Genomic DNA, 20,773 nt, shown 5'->3' with positions numbered 1-20,773 from the left:
ATGAGCTGAATGCTATGGCTGGAGCCTGTAATCCCAGTTATGTTGGGAGTATAGCTTGAGGCCGGGAGTTTGAGACTACTAGCCTGCACGACATAGCCAGACCCGGTCTCTAAAAATAAAAATAAAAATAAATTAGCTGGGCTTGGTGGTGCACGCTTGTAGTCCCAGCTACATGGGAGACTGAAGCAAGAGGATGCGATATAGCCACACCCCATCACACACACACACACACAGACGCACACACACAGTGAATGAAAGTGGGGGCAGTACCCCCTGACTCCCTGCCCCACCAGCTCTCTCCACAGACCCCGGGACTCAGTTTCCCCACCACGTCGGATTCAGCCGCGGGCGACTTCGCGGGGGCATTCCGGGCGGGGACTTGAACGCAGGGGCCAGCGCCATCTGTTTACCTTGAGGCTGGGACGTTGGGCAGGGCTGTGGTGGGCCGTCCCTGGGGCCGGCCGTGCCTTGGGGATAAATAGGCCCCACGGGCCTCGTGGGCGGTAGAAAGTGAGCAGCCACCCAGCTCCCCGCCACCGCCATGGCCCCCGAAACCGCCTGCGTTCTTCTGCTCACCCTGGCTGCCCTCGGCGCATCCGGACAGAGCCAGATCCCACTGGGTAAGCCGCGTTAGCACCCGCGCCGTGCCCACGGCCCCACAACGGACTGTAGGACCCGTGAGAGGCCCGGGATCCAGGCTGTTTGGGGCTCACGGACTGTTCGTAGGGGACGTGCCAGGCGCAGAAAGCAGGTGGCGGGACCGAGACTAGAGGAGCGCAGTGGGGCGTCGGAGGTCCGGGTTCGCTGCGACGGTGGGAGTTGGTGGTGGGGTTCCCCTGCCCCATGACGCCTCACCCGGTCCCCTCTCGCCGCAGGCTCAGACTTGGGCCCGCAGATGCTTCGGGAACTGCAGGAAACCAACGCGGCGCTGCAGGACGTGCGGGAGCTGCTGCGGCAGCAGGTGCGGGGCCCGGATGTGGGGCAGGGAGTGCCAGGGAACGGAAGGGGGTCTCAGTTCCCAGCGAGGAGAGAGGAAGTACCTGAGAAGGTGGAGAGGAGATGGGGAGGGAAGGGGGTCGGCGTGTAGGGAGTCCTCGGCGAAAAGAGGCTGTGGAAAGGGACCTCGGGGTAGAGAGAGGGGAGACCCGAGGGACGAGGAGAGGTTGGGACCCCGCTGATTCCACCCCACCCCTTCAGGTCAGGGAGATCACGTTCCTGAAAAACACGGTGATGGAGTGTGACGCGTGCGGTGAGCGCGGCGGGGCGGTCGGGAGAGAGAAGAGACGGGAGACAGAGACACAGACACAGAGACAGTGAGCCAGGGAAAGCTGGGGAGGAAAACAGACGGAAGGAGATGGAGGCTGACGGAGAGGCGGAGAGACGAACGGGAATGGTGGGGGTAGAAACAGAGACAAAAAGAGACAGAGGCGGTGCGAGAGTTTTGGGGAAGTGAGAGACGCCACGGGGCAGAAAAGCAGGACAGAGACTCAGAGAGAGACCGGGGAGACCCTGCGGTCAGAGCGCGCAGCCTCTGGGGCGGGATCGCGGAGAGCGCAGGATTTCGGGCCGCCCCGGGGCTGGGGGTGAGGGGGAAGGGGAAGGCTCCAGCCCCGGGGCGTGGCCATGATAGGCTCTGCCCCCGGGCGAGCCCCTGATCAGCCCCGCCCCTTCCCCCACTCTCCCCACCGGCAGGGATGCAACAGTCAGTACGCACCGGCCTACCCAGCGTGCGGCCCCTGCTCCACTGCGCGCCCGGCTTCTGCTTCCCCGGCGTGGCCTGCATCCAGACGGAGAGCGGCGCGCGCTGCGGCCCCTGCCCCGCGGGCTTCACGGGCAACGGCTCGCACTGCACCGACGTCAACGAGGTGCGCTGGCCCCGACACTCCACCGCCCTGATGACTCCCTCTACCGCCCCCCAATCTCTCGCCTCCCGGGAGACCCCTTCCTCTACTGGGAGTGCTCGCCCCGACGAGACTCTCACCTCTGGGGGCGCACGGCCAGACTATCTCCTTACCGCGGGGGAACGCCCAACCCAAGGACCATCCCCGTCACCACCCGGGATGTCCGCCCCCACAACCCCCTCCATAGCTACTGACGCCCGCCCCGACGACTCCCTCACCGCCAGGGGTGGTCCGCCCCAGCTACCGTCCTCGCCGCAGGGGATCGCCAGTCCCAACGACCCTTCCACAGCCAGGGAACGCACGCCCAGACCACCCCGCCACCGCCGGGCACGCACGTCCCGACGACCCCTGCCCCCCTCTGCTGGGGATGCCCGCCCTCATGCTTCCTCGCCTCGCCCATGAGGGAACAGCCCGCTGGAGGCGCTCTCCTCTCCTCTCCCGGTGGCGCCCTTGCCGTCATCAAGGCAAAGTCGTGCCTGACCCCTGCGACAATTGCTTCCATCTCACGTGGCGAACGGCTCCAAGCACTGGCATATGGCCATTGAACTTTCCACATCCGAGACACTACGAGGTGCGGCCCCCAGGGCCCAGCTCGAAGCCCTCTGACCCTCTGTGGCCCCTCCTCCCCCAGTGCAACGCCCACCCCTGCTTCCCCCGAGTCCGCTGTATCAACACCAGCCCGGGGTTCCGCTGCGAGGCTTGCCCGCCGGGATACAGCGGCCCCACCCACGAGGGCGTGGGGCTGGCTTTCGCCAAGGCCAACAAGCAGGTGAGGGGTGTGGGGGCCCCATTTTTGCAGCAGAAGGGAAGGGGGCGTCCATTTTGTTTACCAGTAAACTCCTCTTCCAGCCTCCTTCCAGCGGGAGGCGTGGGGAGAGGAGGGGTCCGCTGCGCCAGGGCTGATCGGTTTGGGGCAGGATGGAGGGGAGAGGCAGGATGCGGAGGAAGTGTGGAGGAGGTGGGAGGTCCGCGGGTGTCTGCGTGGGGTGGTGACCTCTGAGTTCCCCTTCCCTAGGTTTGCACGGACATCAACGAGTGTGAGACCGGGCAACATAACTGCGTCCCCAACTCCGTGTGCATCAACACCCGGGTAAGGCCCGCTGGGGAGGAAGAAAGGATCGCGGGAGGTAGGGCAAGCGGCGGGCGGCCTGCGCTGACCTCCGGCGGCTCGGGCGCAGGGCTCCTTCCAGTGCGGCCCGTGCCAGCCCGGCTTCGTGGGCGACCAGGCGTCCGGCTGCCAGAGGCGCGCACAGCGCTTCTGCCCCGACGGCTCGCCCAGCGAGTGCCACGAGCATGCAGACTGCGTCCTGGAGCGCGATGGCTCGCGGTCGTGCGTGGTGAGTGCGGGCGGGCTGGGCGTGAGGTGGGGTTGGGGGGCTGCTACTCCAGGGCACTCACTTACACTCTCCCGCAGTGTGCCGTCGGCTGGGCCGGCAACGGGATCCTCTGTGGTCGCGACACTGACCTGGACGGCTTCCCGGACGAGAAGCTGCGCTGCCCGGAGCGCCAGTGCCGTAAAGTGGGTGGGGGCGGAGCGGGGCGGGCCCGGGCAGGAGGGAGGGCGGGACTTCATGACCACGCCCCTCACACCTTCTGTGCCCGCCCCCAGGACAACTGCGTGACTGTGCCCAACTCAGGGCAGGAGGATGTGGACCGCGATGGCATCGGAGACGCCTGCGATCCGGATGCCGACGGGGACGGGGTCCCCAATGAAAAGGTAGATCTACGGCTCGGCGCGGTGGCTCACGCCTGTAATCCCAGCACTTTGGGAGGCCGAGGCGGACGGATCACGAGGTCGAGAGATGGAGACCATCCTGGCCAACATGGCGAAACCCCTCCTCTACTAAAAATACAAAAATTAGCCGGGCGTGGTGGTGCACGCCTGTAATCCCAGCTACTCGGGAGGCTGAGGCAGGAGAATCGCTTGAACGCGGGAGGCGGAGGTTGCAGTGAGCCGAGATCGCGCCACTGCACTCCAGCCTAGAGACAGAGCAAGACTCCGTCTCAAAAAAAAGAAAAGAAAAGAAAAAAAAAGAAAAGGCAGAGCTGTGAGCGGGGCCTAGGGAAGTGGGATGGGGCGTGGCTTGGATGAGGGGCGTGACCTCCGTGGTCTAGGAGGGGCGAAAGGTTCCTTGCGGAGGAGACGGGACCTCGGAGATTTGGGAATTTGAGGAGTGTGACCTTTGCCGTCCCGACCTGATCTCACCCTTAACCCACCCTGTCATCCAGGACAACTGCCCGCTGGTGCGGAACCCAGACCAGCGCAACACGGACGAGGACAAGTGGGGCGATGCGTGCGACAACTGCCGGTCCCAGAAGAACGACGACCAAAAGGACACAGACCAGGACGGCCGGGGCGATGCGTGCGACGACGACATCGACGGCGACCGTGAGCTCGATGGGGGTTGGGGGGGCGAGGAGAGGCGGCGGGCACCGAAGGGCGGGATTCGGCTCCGGGGCCGGGCTTGGCTGGTTTTGGAAGCTGGATAGGGTAAGCTGGGCTAGGGTGCCCTGGACCAAAGACCATGGTGGCGCGCCAGAAAAATGCAAGCTAGGCTGCAAGGCCAGGAAAAAGGCAGGAATATTTGGAAGGGAAGGTGGTCCCTGTGTCAAATGCCGCAGGCAGGAATTAAGAGGACAGAGATTCGAGCCTGGGGTTTAGGACCTGGGAGGTGACAACTTTACAGATGGGGACATAGGGGCTCAGGGTGGCATACACGGGCACCCAGCTGAGCCACCCTGGGAGTGAGAGCCCGTCCCCCTCACTAGCCTTTCCTTGGATGGGACCATCCATTCTTAAAGTTCCTGTGGGCTGGACGCAGTGGCTCATGCCGGTAATTCCAGAACTTTGGGAAGCTGAGGCAGGTGGATCACGAGGTCAGGAGTTCGAGACCAGCCTGATCAACGTGGTGAAACTCCGTCTCTACTAAAAATACAAACATTTGCTGGGCGTGGTGGCGCACACCTGTAATCCCAGCTACTCGGGAGGCTGAGGCAGGAGAATCATTTGAACCCGGGAGGTGGAGGTTGCAGTGAGCCGAGATCATGCCACTGCACTCCAGCCTGGGTGACACAATGAGACTGTCTCAAAAAAAAAAAAAAAAAGCTTCTATGAAGTTGGGACTCTGTTCCAGGCCAGCCTCAGGCTGGTCTCATCCTAATGAAGTCATCCTGGCCTGGTCCCAATCTTGGGGCTCTGGTCCCGTGGATTTCTGCAGGGATCCGCAACCAGGCCGACAACTGCCCTAGGGTACCCAACTCAGACCAGAAGGACAGTGATGGCGATGGTATAGGGGATGCTTGTGACAACTGTCCCCAGAAGAGCAACCCGGATCAGGTGAGGGCAGGCCAGACTCCAGCTCCAGGCCAGACTCTGGGTGAACTGCAAGTTGGATTACCCAGCCCACAGCCCAGCTTAGAGCATTTCACACTGCCAGAGAAATGACCTCCCAGTCTGAGCAGCCTGGGGTGGGGGTTTCCTTGGGGTCAGGAGGACCTTGGCTGTGCGGCTGGGTTGGGTGGGAGGCTTTCTGATTTCCTCTGTCTGATTGTGGACCCCCGCATGCTGCCCCCCGCAGGCGGATGTGGACCACGACTTTGTGGGAGATGCTTGTGACAGCGATCAAGACCAGTAAGGAGGCCACCGGGGTGGGCGTCCGGGTAGCCTTTGACAAAACGCTCTGGAGAGCTCATTGTCTCTGGATCCCACCTATCCACTCTAGGGATGGAGATGGACATCAGGACTCTCGGGACAACTGTCCCACGGTGCCTAACAGCGCCCAGCAGGACTCAGACCACGACGGCCAGGGTGATGCCTGCGACGACGACGACGACAATGATGGAGTCCCTGACAGTCGGGACAACTGCCGCCTGGTGCCTAACCCCGGCCAGGAGGACGCGGACAGTACGGCGGGGGCGGGGCCTGTGGTGGGGGCAAGGCCAGTGGGGGCTCCTGGGGTGGGGTCTACGGTGGGCGGGCCCTGACCTCAGCCCACCAAGGGGGTCTCCCACCTCTCAGGGGACGGCGTGGGCGACGTGTGCCAGGACGACTTTGATGCAGACAAGGTGGTAGACAAGATCGACGTGTGTCCGGAGAACGCTGAAGTCACCCTCACCGACTTCCGGGCCTACCAGACAGTTGTGCTGGACCCGGAGGGTGATGCGCAGATTGACCCCAACTGGGTGGTGCTCAACCAGGTGGGAGCGGAGTCCACGTGGCGGGTGATAGGACCCTAGAACCCCCACAATGAGGCCTATGATGAGGACGGGGTGCCTAGGGCTGTCACGGCCAGCCTGAGGCCCTCCTTTTTTTGACCCCATCAGGGAAGAGAGATCGTGCAGACAATGAACAGCGACCCAGGCCTGGCTGTGGGTGAGAAGCGGGGAGCAGCGCAATCCTGCACGGAGCTGGCTCAGGGAGAGGGGCCAGAGAAGGGGCGGGCTCGGGCTTAGAATGGGGGGGGGGCCAGAAGGGGGCGGGCCCGGGCTCAGGAAGGGCGGGGCCAGAGGGGCGGGGTTATATTGGCGGGCCCCGGCTGAGAAGGCGCGGGGGAGGGGGCCAGAGGAGGGGCGGGCTCGGGAAGGGCGGGGCCGAGTGGAGCTGGACTCTGGAGGGGCGTGGCCAATGGTAGATGGGGGCGTGGCTGAGTCTGGGCACCGTGAGTGGGGATGGTGCAGGTCTGCAGGGAGATCGGGACCCAGGGGGCAGGTTTGGATTCTGGGTGCCAGGTTCCCGGGGCTGGGGCTGGCATTCGGAAAGGCCACTGCTCTCTCCCCATCCCTAGGTTACACTGCCTTCAATGGCGTGGACTTCGAGGGCACGTTCCATGTGAACACGGTCACGGATGACGACTATGCGGGCTTCATCTTTGGCTACCAGGACAGCTCCAGCTTCTACGTGGTCATGTGGAAGCAGATGGAGCAAACATACTGGCAGGCGAACCCCTTCCGTGCTGTGGCCGAGCCCGGCATCCAACTCAAGGTGCCAGGGCCGTCCGTGCCTGACCTCTGTGGTCCTCATGCCCTCCCATGCCCCTCCCTACAACCCTTTACAGCCCTTAGAGCCCCCCAGCCCCCCAGCCTCATACTATAGACCTCAGAGCTGTCCCAGCCCTCCTCTGGGCTCCTGCAGTCCCCAAATCCTCCCAGTCCCTTGCACAAGCTCTCAAACATTCTCAGGACCCCCCAGTCTTCCTATGGACCCTAAACCCTCTCACAGAGCCCTAAACTTTTCCTTAGTTTCCAAGTCCTTCTGCAGAGTCCCCCATCCTCCCAGACCCTGAACCTGTCCACAGACTCCCAAATCCTCTCATGAACCTGTAGACCACTGCTGCCCCCTATGACCTATCCACAAGCTGCCATTTGGCCCCTGAAGAAGGCTTCCTTGTGGGTCTCTCATCCAGACCCCCCCCCCGGGCGCCCACCACCTGCTGCTCCCAACTGTCTCTCCAGGAAGGTGTCTAGGGGGGCTCCGGTGGCCCGCGAGGTCTCTGACCACTTTTCCTGGGTATTGGCAGGCTGTGAAGTCTTCCACAGGCCCCGGGGAACAGCTGCGGAACGCTCTGTGGCATACAGGAGACACAGAGTCCCAGGTGCGGCTGCTGTGGAAGGACCCGCGAAACGTGGGTTGGAAGGACAAGAAGTCCTATCGTTGGTTCCTGCAGCACCGGCCCCAAGTGGGCTACATCAGGTGGGGACTCCACCCTCTGCGGTGGGCTGGGCTGGGGACACGTAGGCCCAGGTGGGAGTGCCCTGGCCAGGCAGGGGCTGTGTGACCCTGGTCCCCTTATCGATACAATAGGAAAGATACAGGACAGTTAGAATGAAACCATGCTGGTCCAGGCGTGGTGGCTCACACCTATAACCCCATCATTTTGGAAAGCCAAGATGGGAGGATCGCTTGAGCCCAGGAGTTCGAGGCCAGCCTGGGTAACATAGTAAGACCCTGTCTCCTACAAAAAAGAAAAAAATTAGGCCAGCCACAGTGGCTCATGCCTGTAATCCCAGTACTTTGGGAGGTCGAGGCGGGTGGATCACCTGAGGTCCGGAGTTTGAGACCAGCCTGGCCAATATGTTGAAACCCCGTCTCTACTAAAAATACAAAAATTAGCCAGGTGTGGTGGTGGGGGCCTGTCATCCTGGCTACTCAGGAGGCTGAGGCAGAAGAATTGCTTGAACCTGGGAGGCGGATGTTGCAGTGAGCCGAGATCGTGCCATTGCACTCCAGCATGGATGACAAGAGCGAGACTCTGTCTCAAAAAAAAAAAATGCCAGGCATGGTGGCACGTGCCCATGGTCCCAGCTACTAGGGAGGCTGAGGTCAGTTGAGTCTGGGAGTTAAGACGGCAGTAATTGCAGCACTGCACTCCAGCCTGGGTGACAGAGCGAGACCCTGGCCAGGATACAGCACACAGTGTGTATCCAGCTAGAAATGGGGCCTCACCCAGTCCGTTTCTCAGTCTCCATTCCATGCTGCTAGCAAGCCCAGGTGCTCTGTTTAGCACCAACTATGTCCAGGGCCCTTGATGTCCACCACACCAGGAAACTGAGGCCCAGGACAGAGGCCTCACTTGCTCCCAGTGCAGCCCAGTCAGGAGTACCCATCTTCCAGGGCTGGCCACTGAAGCACTGAGAGGGAAGGGTCTGGCCCAGGTCCCCCACCCCTCACCATGTCTCACCCTCAGGGTACGATTCTATGAGGGCCCTGAGCTGGTGGCCGACAGCAATGTGGTCTTGGACACAACCATGCGGGGTGGCCGCCTGGGGGTCTTCTGCTTCTCCCAGGAGAACATCATCTGGGCCAACCTACGTTACCGCTGCAATGGTGAGCCGAGGGCCGGCGGGCTGTGGGCGGGGAGTCTGCATACAGGCCCTGCCGGCCTTCTCAGCCCTCACCCACCCGCCCTCTCCCTGCAGACACCATCCCAGAGGACTATGAGACCCATCAGCTGCGGCGAGCCTAGGGACCAGGGTGAGGACCCGCCGGATGACAGCCACCCTCACCGCAGCTGGATGGGGGCTCTGCACTCAGCCCCAAGGGGTGGCCGTCCTGAGGGGGAGGCAAGAAGGGCTCAGAGAGGACAAAATAAAGTGTGTGTGCGGGGAGTGGCGGCTGTGGTTGTTGCTGCATGGAGACAGTGGGGATGGGCCTCTGAGGGAGGGTCGGGCCAGGGACCAAACCAAAGCCTCAGTGCTGCAGCTGCTGCTGAGTGCCAGTGGCCTGCCAGGGACTGTCCAACTGTGATTTGGGATTTGGGGAGGCCCCTAGGTCCGCCTCCACGACCCAACACCTCATGGTCACAGGCCTGGATGCCAGCCATGGAAGAGCTGAGACCCCTGATACGGTGTCCGCCCCAGGATTCTGGGGGGCAGGTTCGCAGTTGTCCCAGCTTTGTGGATCCCTTCCTTTGCCTGGTCTGGGGTGTATGTGTGTGTGTGTGTGTGTGTTCGGAAGGGCTAAGGCACCTGCCAGTGCACCTGCCACGCCCATGTGTCATCCCTGAGGGAGGAGGGAGGGGTTCAGAAAAAAGAGGAAGAGCCAGTGACGAAAACGTTGGATTTTTATTACGTTTCATTACAAAGGATGCAAAGGTACAAAGACAAAAGCGGCCACGCCAGAGGATGGGGCAGGGACGGCCGAGTGTGCCCTGAGCCGCCTGCCCCCGCCCACTGTGGCCGCCCACAATCACAGCCCACGGGACGTCCGTGGCAGAGTATACATGCTGGGGTTGGGGAAGAGCCGCCTGGGCACAGAGGGGCACAGGCAGGAACAGGGCTCGGACCGGCGGGTTTGCATATATCAGTGGGGCCACCCAGCCCCTAGGGGACAGTTTCCTACTCGGGGCACGGCAGGGCCAGTGGACTTTGGCTACCAAAGCCCTCCCTCCCCAGGCTTGCTGGCCAAGGCCATGGCTAAGTCCCCTCCTGGGGGGCAGGAGGTCAGAAGTGCTTGATGGCTGGGCTGGGCAAGGGTTGCCCCCAAATTCCAGGACACTTCGAGATGGGGGCCATCCCCGGACCCCAACACATGCCACCTGTCCCTGGCTCCTGGGGGTGGGATGCTGGCCAGGAGCCCAGAGGGTGGATACAGCCTCTGGAATCGTCAGAGCCAGCACCACCCCAAGGCCCAGCCCCTGCCCCCCATCCTGCCCAGGAGGAGCCGGGGGCCCTGAGACCTGCAGGTCTGAGAAAGTGACAGGAGAGAAACTGAGGCTGGGATCACGAGGCACTCACTCTTGCCCCACCCATGCCCTCAGGAACTCCCCAGCACCCAGGCCTGGGGGTATAACTTACTCCACCTCCTGCTCCCAGGGGGAGAATGATGTCTGTGGCCAGTGGGGGTGGGTAGACACATGTGCCACGCAGAAGGGTATGGGGTGCCTGACCCCTGCCTGGCCAGGACCCTGGAAGGCCAAGGGCCACAGGGAACAGGACACTTGGCTCAGGTGGAGCTGGCTGGGGAACGTCCCAGGGACTCCCAAATCACATGCCGCAAGACCCCCCAGGAAATGGAGGCCCCTGGCCCATGATGAATGGGGGTAGAAAGAAACCCAGGTGTCCATGTAGCCCAGGCAGGCCTTCCAGGGTGAGTAAGGGGCCGAGTCTTGCCCCTGCTCTTAGGCTGTGTAGGGAAGGCTCTGGCGCCCGCACACCCTGGCCCAGAGCACCACATGCAGGTGACAGGCCAGCCCAGGGGCACATCTGTGCCATCGGCTTTGTGGCCCTTGCTCTGAGAGCCCCTGCGTCCCACCCCAACACGGAAGGCCCCTCGGCCTCTGAGACGGCTCCATCGGGACCCAGTGAAGGTGATGGGAGCTGCTGTTTTCAGGGCGAGGTGACAAAGGACCCCCGAATACCGCTGGACCTTACTCCACCAGCCTCTCCCTGGTTGGAGGGCTCCTTGGAAATACAGAAAACTCAGGAAGCAGGTCGCAGCCCGAGTTTGGAAGGATGTTTGGTTAAAAACCAGCTCAAGGCCCACCTAAGGGAGGCACCAGAGCCCCCTCTAGGGACGGGTCCTGCCAAGGCTGGTCAGGCCTGGGATGCTGGGCAGAAGTGACTCACACCTGTAGCCCCAGAAGTTTGGGAGGCCAAGGAGGGAGGACTGCTTGAGCCCAGGAGTCCGAGACCAGCCTGGGCAACACAGCAAGACCCCATCTCTAAAAAATTAAATAGAAGCCACCCGGCCTAGCCCCCCATGGGCCTCTGGCAGGCTCCTGTCCCACCTGACCGGGCTCAGGTGAGGTCCCAGCTCACAGCCCCCAAGCCTGACATCCAAGCCCCAGCAGGAGGGATGGATGAACATGGGGGGCCCTCCTGGCTAGGGGTCCTCCCGGGAGCTTGGCCCCCTGAAGAAATCAGGCCAAACACACTGATGCCAACACTCTCCTCCCCACAGCTGAAAACCCACAAGCAGGGCCCTGACGGGGGCAAAGAACCCTCTTCTCTGGAGGGCACAGAGAGAGGCTGAACTTGGGCTACACCCTCTGCCTGCAAGACTTGCCACCCTGGGGAGTGACGTCGGCGAAACAGGAAGGTGGGGACGCCACGCTCTCAGGAGGGAGAGCCCTGGCTGAACTTTGCCGTAGAGGACCGGTGTGCCCAGCAGAGGGTCTGCAGAAGCCATGAGCACATGGGTGCGTGGGGAGAGCAGCCTCTAACCCAGCGTAGACCAAGCATCCGGGCCTGACCAAGGACACAGACGGCGGGTCTATGTACACACCGCAGCCTCCCCACGTGGGCCTGCCCCTCAGGAAGCGGCTCGTCAAATCACAGTATTTTCACATCACAAAGCAAAAGGCTGATTCCCTTAAGCTGTCTTGTTTCAGAAAGTCTTGGCAATTCAAGAATATGTAGTAGTGATATTTAAAAAAACCACACGTACGCACACACAAAAGGCCGTGATACAGACCCTGGGAGGCCCGCCCAGGTCCAGGAGGGGCATGAATCCTTCTGGAACACAGGGACGCCTGGCTGCTGGCTCCTGGCTGGGCCCCAGGGACTCATGTGGGCCCCACTTCCCCTGGCAAGCTCGGACCTTGGTCCACCAGGTTCTCATTGGAAGAAGAACTCCATAATGGACCAAGGTCGTCACGTTAACACAATGTCACTGTGAATCTGGCTTCAGGATGCTGAAAATGGGCCACGGGCCTGGGATGCTCCGAGGTGGGCATCCCTCCTCTCCTATCTGTCTACACCGAAGACCAGGGGACAAGCAGTGGCGCCCGCCGGAGGCTGGACGGATGGGGAATGAGGTTTCCTAGCGTGGTCCTCAATGCCTTCTTTTGAAAACCGCATCCAGGCGGGTTGCTTGTAATTTTATTAAGGCCATTTTTTTTTTTAAGTCCTACATACAAGTCTAATGGTAATCAAACTCTCCTATGTACATGTAGTTTTTCTTAAAAAAAAAAAAAAAAAAGTCCCCACTGTCTGCCCCCAGCCTCCGTCATGGTAAGAGAAAGGGACCTTGACCTGGACAGACCGACAGTGTCCCCCCCGCACCTTGGAACAAGACGGCAGCAGGAGCAACGTGACCAGGGAGCCTTCTCCTATGAGTGGCCACTTGGCTGCTCAGACACATGCCACAGGCATTGCCGGGCAAAGAGAAAGAGGGATGGTTGCTAGGATCAAACCCAGCTCTGAGGACAGAAGCCAGGGTGCCCAGGACCCCAGTGAAAGCAGCGGCCATGACACCACAAATAAACGGACTCAGCAGAAGGCGCTGGCCAGGCAGGCAGGGGCGAGCGAGAGCCGCAATGCAGTTTTGGGGAGATCAGAACAGCGGTTCCTATTCCAAGAACAGCAGAAAACAAAGCCAGCCCTGATGCCTCCCTCGCAAGGCCCGTGGTATGGAGGGTCCAGGACGGCTCCCAAGTACCCTGTCACCCTGGTCTTGGAGGTGCTCCTGAAACCTGCCACTAAAACGCACACTGCTGTGTGTCTCCAAGGCCACCGGCCACGACCCAGAGCTGCCAAGAAGGGGCGGCCAGCAGACCACGCTGCCCAAAAGAGGGGGCGTGGGCCAGGAGCCAGAGGGTCAGGTGGAGAGGGGATGAAATGCCAGCTCCACCCAGGTTCTCAGGGAGGACCATGGTCCTCGTCTCAGGGACCCTCGCTCCCTGCCAGTCCCCCACACTCTTGGGGCAGAGGGGTCTCAGGCTGCTACTGGTCATGGCATCTTCGCACACACACTCTAAGGACTAGCAGGCACCTCCGGGAGAGGCCAGCAGGGCTGGGTCTTCGAGAGACCCTCAATAAAAGCCAAGGCCCCTTCCCGGAAGTCTGTTCTGTGGCCCTGGCAGAGGCACCTCTGCCTACCGTGAGCTCCTGACAATTCCCTGCCCGGCCCGACCAGCCCTTTTGTTTTGAGATAACTTGGGGTGAAACCCAAAAGCCAGACTCACTGCTTAGACTCAGGTGGGTGGCGGGCTGCTTTGGGGCGCATGGCCTCCATTTCCAGTTAGCTTAAAAAATAGGTGAAGTTGGATTTCTGAAATAAAAACATGCTCTCAGGCAAGTGTTGGTTTAAAAGATTAAGCGACTCATCTACAACCAAAATGTAAATAGAAACTAAAAGGAAAAAAAAACACAATGAAACTCCCCTGGCCACCTCTGCCTGTACCTTAAATTAACAGCATCTATGACAGGACCGGTGACCACAGTGCAGGACAGGAGGGGCCACGGATTGTAAAGCCCCAAGAGGTAACCCCTGCCTCCGCGTGCGACCCCTCACGGGGCCTTCTGGTCACTTCTCGGCAAAGGTGGCCATCAATGGGCCTGCCTGGGGTAAGGCAGGGCTTCGAGGGGATGGAGACAGGGCGAGAAGGGTCGTGGGGGGTCCACTGCCCTGCATGCTCTGTCCACTCTGCGCCTGCCCCGGTGGACGCCAGGGCTCTGTGTGTGCTCAGAAATATAAAAGACAGCCGTCAAAATAGTGTTTATTTCACTTTGCGTCTGCCCCGCGCTCTGGCGCCTCCTCCCTGGGGCGGCGTGGGGCTCACTCTCTACCTGACCACGGGCTGGGGATGGCGGTTGGGTTGGGGGACTGGGAACCAAGGAAGGCAGTGAGAGCTGGACAAACAGTCGGAAAATGTGCCACGGCCCACAGCCCTGGCGGACCATGCGCGCCCCTCCCCTGAGCCTGCCCGCCACACCGGGAGCTGACATTTCCCGCATCTTACAGGGGACGGCTCAGGCCCCGGGGCTGGGAGCGAGGGAGCCAGTGCAGGGAGGGTCTGCAGGGGCGGGGGGCTCACGGCCTCCGATCCCAGCCCTGCCCTGGGCGGGCGGGTGGGTGGACGGCCCTGCTCGCGGCCTCGCGATTGGGCTTCGCGGGAGGTGGACAACCGGGGGCGGGCTGGCGGGGGGCGCTTGGCGGCATTGCAAGCTCAGAATCACAAGCTCGGCCGTTGGCGAGGGACGGAGCGCAGCCGTCCCCGGGCTGGGGAGGCGCCGTCGGGACGGCTGAGCGGCAGGGTGCCGGCGTGCCCGCTCACAGGCGGTCCATCCGGAAGGTGTCCTCGGTGGCTGGGTCGGCCAGAACCATGTCGGGGTCGTTGAGCATGTGCAGTCCGTCGAGGGTCAGGGGGTCGATCTTGAGTTCGTCCAGGGGAAACTGGCTGTCGGAGTCGAAGCTGACGTCGCCGACCCCAGCCAGAGAGCTGGTCAGTTCTTTAGAGAGGCTGGGGGGGGACTCTCCTGTCACTGGGGGATGGGGTGGGGACAAAAGGCACTGCTTAGCCCTGGCTCCATCGCTCGCATCCATGCGTCGGACCAGGCATGCCCACCGGGTGACTCTGTCCCCTGGGTTTGCTGGCAATGTCTGGGGACATTCCAGCTGTCATGACTTGGGGAGGGGCCAGCACACGAGATGCTGCTCAGCACCCTACAGTGCCTGGACCCCAGAGACCAGTCTGGCCCCAGATGTCAGCTCCAGATGTCAGAAGCACCAAGGAGAAGCCTTGGGCCAAGGGCTGTGTCACTGACGCACGTCAGCGTGACCTGGCGGGAGCGGGGACCTCCCCGGCTCTGCCATGAGGTCTGCTCAGCACGAGTCACTGAGAAGCAGGCTGGAGTGACCGTGGCGACCCAGCTGCTGCTAGGGCTGGAGGGAATCCTCAGTTTCCCCACAAAGACCCGGGTTCAAACCTAGGCTTCCACCTACACTCAGTTTCCAGGTCTGAGAAATGGGTCTGAAAGGCCCTGTCTTTCTGGGCTCTTGAGGCCATTGCGGGGGTCAGATTCTGATTCTTCTCCTGAGTCTGAGGCTGGCGTGTCCACCCTTGAATTTCTGGCCAACTGCTGCCTACACCCGCAGGGTGGGAAGGAGGTGCTGGATTCTGCACTCAGAGCCCAGGCCACAGTGGGGGGCACTAAATACGGACACTTCCAGCCTGGAAGAGGCCAGTGAGGACTGCCGGGGGGGCATCACCCTCAATCCGGCAGCCCTGACTCATAAGGGAATTGCCTTCTTCAGCAGGGAGACAGGGTCTGGGTGGCCGTGGGAGGGTCTGGGTTCTGTGCTAGATGGAGCCAGGTCTTCCTGATACGTGCCATGCAGGACGGGGCTGGCTTGTTCCCAGGAGCCCAGGCGCCATGCTCAGACTGCTTGGGTGCAGTTGTCACGGTGCATCACGGCCCTGACCTGTTAGGTGGCTGCCCGGGCTGGGCTCACCAGACAGGGCCCACCCCACAGCCGTCCCTAAGCCTGGTGCACATTCAGCTGACAGGTCAGTGGCCTGGGCAGTGGGCACCGTGTACCCGGCTACTTGACCTTTACTCGGGCTGCTCAGCCAGACAGGAGGCTGCCGAGAGGGGAGAGTGACCGTCTCTATCCTATGAACGGGACGTCTGGTCCAGGGGCATCTCCCTGGCCTGGCCTGGCCCGAAGCCCAGGAGTGAGTCAAATTCGGGGGAGATGGGGTGTGGCCTCCTCGGGCCCCCACCAAGCTTGGGTCACAGCCCCAGCCCTGTCAACCCTCCTGCTGCAGACAGCAGTCACTGGCTATCTCCACACGGGCTGAGGCCCCTTGGGGCGCCGCACACGCGCCCCCGGCCTGGCCTCACCTGTGAGGATGATGTTGGGGATGCCACTGTGGCTGGCGTATCCCAGCTGCTGCGAGTCCGGCAGGCTCCCGTGGCTGCCCGTGAGGCCCATCATGGCCGCCTGCGAGTAGTTGAGTGTGGAGCCCGGGCTGTACAGGCTACTGGAGCTGATGGCATTCTCCATCATGTTGAACTGCTCCAGCTGGGAAGGGAGGCACACCGGGCTGTGAGGGCCACCGCGGGCCTACTCGGCTGGCCACCCCAGGCCCCCTGGCTGCTGTGGCTGGCCTGCTGGCAGCTGGGGACTCTGTCCCTGCAGGATGCTCGGCATCCAGGCTGCTAAGCACGAACCCCGCTCCGCCCGCCACCTGGGGCCTCCCCGCCACCCTGGAGACTGGCTGGATGAATGGATGAATGGATGAGCAAATGAGTGAGCAGCTCCAGGCTGCCACCAAGCCCCCTGGATGTCCCCGATCCTGGCCTCCACGCAAAGCCAGCACGACCTCCCGGCAAACCCGCGTGCACGGTCCATGCCGAGACGCCGCGTCCACAGCCACGGTCCCATCCCTGTCTGGCCTGGCGTTTGCTGCCTGCCCCTCCTCACCCTCTGCCCTCGGCCTCCGCTCTGTGGGCGGGCACAGATGCCAGGGCAGGCAGCGCTAGGCCACCCCTGCCGCGGACTCAGCCTCCGTAGCCCACAGATGGGATGGGGCGGGGGCCAAGGGGCAAAGCCGAGGGGCAGGCAGGGGCCCCCCGAGCACGTGCAGCTCTGACTCGCAAGGCCCGGGTCCCAGCGAGGGTCCCAGCAAGCATCTGTCCTGGGCACCGGCTGGCTGGCAGCCTGGGCGCCCGCTCACCTGGTGGGACAGAGCATTGGCCTGCCTGGCTGCCATCTGCTGCTCATAGTACGCGTCCCCAAACACGCTGCCCAGGGTGGAAGTGTGCTGCAGACAGAAGAGAGGCCTGCTGTGGTCACGGCCCGAGGCCAGGCGGGAAGTCGGCACCTCCCAAGCCCGGCTGGAAGACAAGAGGCCCCTGGAACCTCCCAGACGGCGCCTGGGACGGCAAGAGGCTGATGATGATGCTTATTTTGGGGTTCCAGAAGTGCCCCCCAATCCTGGATGACTTTTTTCCACCACCTGCCCCTGGGAGGCCTCTGCAACCCGAAAGCCCCTTCTCAAGGCCCCATCCCCATCTCCTCTCCTCAAGCCTGGTTAAGGGAGCCTATGTTTCCATCACAGGGAAGTTGGGGGCCACAGGGATGAGGAACCCCCACCCAACAGGCCCCAGAGGAGAACCTGTCACCGGGGCCAAGGCGGGCAGTGCCCAGACGTTACATTCAGGACAGAAAGTGCACTTGGTGACTCCTGACAGAAGACAAAGGACACGACGCAGACCACGTACATGGACAGGATGGGCGCGCAGAGCCAGCCACCAGCTGAGAGAGCACAGGACAAGCACGGGGAGAGCTCCTGCCCAGGGCTGCCGGCCTGCGGGATCCGGGGCCCTACTCCTGCGATCTGAGGCCAGCAGGGCTCTCAGAGGCAGGGTGACAGGGGCTGTCCCTGTGACAGGAGCAGGGGGCTAGGGGACCTTATGGGTGGTGGAGACGCTAGAAAGGAGACACTTGGAGCCCGTGCCCAAGAGATGGTGGGATGAGGCCTGGTTGGGGTGTGGAGGCGAGGATAGGGTGGCTGTGGACGAGGCCTCGGGAACCCCAGCTGCAGTGCGACCTTGCAGCTGCCAGTGGCCTGGCAGCATCCAGGGAGCTGGGAGCTCTGGCTGGTGTCCCCAGGAAGCCACTGCCCCACAGCCATTCTCAGAGCTATAGCTAAAGGCATGTGCCCTGTAAGGCATCCAGGTGAATGTCTCCACAGACCCAAGGCCCTGGCCCTCTCCCTTGGAGCTCCCCATCTGAGCTTTGTTCTAGAGCGATCCCCTTTGTTCCAGGAAGATCCCAACGCCGGAGTCTCTGGCCTCAATCCCAGAGAGGGGCCGGCCACAAACCCACCGGCTGCTCCTGGTGGTCAGTGGGCAGACAACAGAGACAGACACGCTCACCCTGGGGTGAGGGGGCTTGTGAGGTTGGACATCCCACTCAAACACCAGAGAAGAGGTAAAAAGGTGAGCCAAGGAAGGGAAGGCCAGCACGTGTGGCAAAAATGCTATCTTGGCCCTAAAAATCAACGGCTTCGGGTTTTGGAAACAAGGACCGCAAGCTTGCGGCTTGGTTTGCCCGAGGCGAGGGAGGCAGGAAATAGGTAATGTCCTGGCTGCCGTAGAGCTGGTCCCAAGCTGGGTCTGTCCTGGGGCTCGGGGTGTGGGGTGAGACCAGGCTTCCAGGACAGTGCCTGGGCTTGGGCTCAAAAAGGCCTGGCATACACAGGGGAACACAGGCTGAGGTTTCCCTGTGAGCCTGCCATGAGGGCTTGCCAGAAAGGTGAGCTTGAAGTCGGGAGAGAGTCACAAACTGGACCAAATGGTAGCTGCCTGCAGCCCAGGGCCTGGCTGGGGTGCACACAGTGCCTACTCAAGGCAGGGCACAGCAGGTGTGCGGTGGTCTGGGCATGTGGGACCGATGGGTGAGTCCTCGGAGACCCAGTGCAGAGGGAAGGCAGGTCTGGGCTCCACCTAGAACCATCTGCCCGAGAGCCCCATACTGATGTCCCTACACCTCCATGAGCCGCCTGCCTCCCGCATCAGCGCACGACGGACACCAGACACACAGACATGGGCTTGACAACACTGCCATCTGCTCCCTGCCCAGCAGACTAACCCGCTTTGGCTTGGGGCCCAAAAATTCACCAACCATTCCAGCGACTCTCTCCTGAGAGAAACTGGCTCGACCCCTAATTCCTGTCCTGTCCTGTCACACACACAAGAGGGACCTCACTCAGGAACCAGCCCCACCTAGGCTGCCCACCTGGGACAGGCCTCACCTGCCACTTCTCCAGCCCCTCCAGCCCCATCCCCAACAGCACCACACGACGAGACCAGACACGCTGCCAGAGCCCGAGAGCTCAGAGAGCCGGTGCGGGCAGACCAAGCATGCGCAGACACCAGGCTGACCCCCATGCCTCCCCGAGACCACTGCTGCCCACCAACTCGTCTCCAGAACACAGGGCTACAGGCAGTGGTCCCAGATGGCCCTTGGCTGATGGGGCAGATGTCCCTATACACGTGTGAGAGCTGGAGATGGGGGCAGAGGGGCTTCACTGTCCTTGTCTGTGGCGCTCACGGTTTGCCCTGAGACAAGAGAGTCCGACCTCAGCCCTGGAGGGGTGACTCTTCTATCTAGCTGGGAAGTAGGACGAGAGCATCCCCTCTACAAGGGACAGGGATGGCTTCAGGGCCCTGAGCACAGCAGTGGCTGCTAGGGGCTTCTCAGCTTGGTGAAATTTCGGGGTTGAGATGGTCCCAGGATAGTGGGGTTCTGGGGAGGCTCTGCTGCCAGAGTAAAAAAAGTTGGGGGCTGGATGTTGGCCTTGTGGGCACCCCTTCTCCCGGACAAATGTTCTAGATGGAATGTGGGGTCTACTGGCCACACCTGATGTCCAAGTAAAACACGAGGAGGCTGAGTGGGGAACCAGGCTGGCTGCTTCCACAGGCCAGGCAGAACGAAGGGGCATTCCGAGGAACCTGAACCTGGGAGGGGCTGGGGAATCAGCAAGCCAGGGTCCTACGGTGCTGAGTGCAGCAGGAAAACCCAGGGCTGATGGGTGAGGTCTGAGGCCGGACTCAGTCTCCCATCTGTGGAATGGGGACAAGGGCCCTGAGACACTGCAGAGCGGCTCAGAGAAGCCTCCTGGGCCAGTGGTTCTGGAGAAACACAGCAGCCTATGGGGTGAAGGGGAAAGCAGGGCTGCAGAGTCAGAGCCTTCCCTGCGGACGGGCCAGCCATCTCAGCTGCACCCCCAAATCGAGGAGGCCCCTAAAGCTCCAGCTCACGCTCTGGGTGGCACACTGGGTGTGGAGCTCATTGTCCCTGGGCCACTCAATGCGGACATCCAGGCAGGGCCACCGCAGGGCCACAGCCATCGCTAACGTCACTAACGCACACCCCCCACCTAGTGTTCAGCAGAGGCAGGCTCTGGCAGCTCCTGGGAAGGGGCCTGTGGGGTTCCTGCCCTGGTGCAGCCTGGTGGGTGCACAGCTCAGGTCCGATGGCGTGGACGGGATGGGATGTATGAGGACATGCATGAGGAGCGATGCATGAGGACAGACAATGGGCAGGGAACACACGGGGCATGAACAAGACGAGTGTGGAGCCCACAGGCCAAGGGGGAGGCGGCGCCCCTTACTTGCGGGGAGCTCCCCGGGGAGAAGCCTTGATTGGAGACTGGCGAGGTGGGAGACTGGTTGGCCGGGGAGCCGGCGCTAGTGCGGTACTGCTGCAGAGCCGGCGCCTGCGATGACAGACAGGTCAGCACGCCGCAGCCCAGCTGCCCAAGCCCGGGTTCCAGTCCCTGCTTCCCGGGAGCAACCTGATCAGCTCCCAGGCAGGTCCCCCCACCCCTCACACCTTGGTGATGGTCGCCACCCCACTGGTAGGCAGAGGAGCCTGGACACCTGCAGGAAAGGTGGGTCCCTGAGCCCTCGGGGGAGCTGCCCCCAAACCCAGGAAGGAACGGCGGGGAGGGTGAAGAACTGCCCTCCTTCTTGGAGCTACAGGAGGGTGATCAGAGGGTTGGCCCTGACTCAGCAAGCTCAGAGCCAGATAGCAACGTGTGCACTCTCATGCACGCACACCCACACAGAGACACACCCACGCGTACATGTATCCACACTAGAATACACATACCCACACATGCACACCCACACAGACACAT

At 62.1% G+C, this 20,773-nt stretch overlaps 2 protein-coding genes across 5 annotated transcripts in view; one reads left to right on the top strand and one right to left on the bottom strand.

The window, feature by feature from the left end:
- Positions 1 to 505: 505 nt before the first annotated feature.
- On the top strand, positions 506 to 9,005 carry COMP (cartilage oligomeric matrix protein). The gene is made up of 19 exons (XM_032170182.2): positions 506 to 620; positions 876 to 961; positions 1,198 to 1,249; positions 1,693 to 1,865; positions 2,533 to 2,670; positions 2,917 to 2,991; positions 3,080 to 3,238; positions 3,316 to 3,420; positions 3,511 to 3,618; positions 4,131 to 4,290; positions 5,120 to 5,238; positions 5,480 to 5,532; positions 5,624 to 5,805; positions 5,920 to 6,098; positions 6,225 to 6,273; positions 6,686 to 6,882; positions 7,418 to 7,590; positions 8,585 to 8,724; positions 8,817 to 9,005. Exons 1-19 carry the CDS (start codon positions 542 to 544, stop codon positions 8,861 to 8,863), a joined length of 2,274 nt encoding a protein of 757 aa, XP_032026073.1. The 5' UTR covers positions 506 to 541; the 3' UTR covers positions 8,864 to 9,005.
- Positions 9,006 to 12,304: 3,299 nt separating this feature from the next.
- Positions 12,305 to 20,773, bottom strand: part of CRTC1 (CREB regulated transcription coactivator 1) — a 95,683-nt gene continuing 87,214 nt past the window's right edge. For 2 of the 4 annotated variants that reach the window (XM_032170176.2, XM_032170177.2), the window contains 4 exons: positions 20,246 to 20,350; positions 16,802 to 16,888; positions 15,966 to 16,146; positions 12,305 to 14,603 (listed from right to left, as the gene is read on the bottom strand). In XM_032170176.2, coding sequence (XP_032026067.1) covers positions 14,392 to 14,603; positions 15,966 to 16,146; positions 16,802 to 16,888; positions 20,246 to 20,350 — 585 coding nt within the window. In that variant the 3' untranslated portion in view covers positions 12,305 to 14,391. The remainder of the gene's footprint in view (positions 14,604 to 15,965; positions 16,147 to 16,801; positions 16,889 to 20,245; positions 20,351 to 20,773) is intronic. The other 2 variants (XM_032170178.2, XM_032170179.2) reach the window with 1 other exon arrangement.

Source organism: Hylobates moloch, unplaced genomic scaffold (genome assembly GCF_009828535.3).
Source record: "Hylobates moloch isolate HMO894 unplaced genomic scaffold, HMol_V3 SCAFFOLD_12, whole genome shotgun sequence".
NCBI lineage: Eukaryota > Metazoa > Chordata > Mammalia > Primates > Hylobatidae > Hylobates > Hylobates moloch.
The sequence above is the reverse complement of the archived record's forward strand: the minus strand, read 5'-3'. Positions and strand labels throughout refer to the sequence as shown.

Coding starts and splice junctions, on each gene's coding strand:
- COMP (XM_032170182.2), top strand. CDS start 542: ATGGCCCCCGAAACCGCCTGCGTTCTTCTGCTCACCCTGGCTGCCCTC. Junction 5,239..5,479: donor AGAAGAGCAACCCGGATCAG/GTGAGGGCAGGC, acceptor TGCCCCCCGCAG/GCGGATGTGGACCACGACTT. Junction 6,099..6,224: donor ACTGGGTGGTGCTCAACCAG/GTGGGAGCGGAG, acceptor TGACCCCATCAG/GGAAGAGAGATCGTGCAGAC.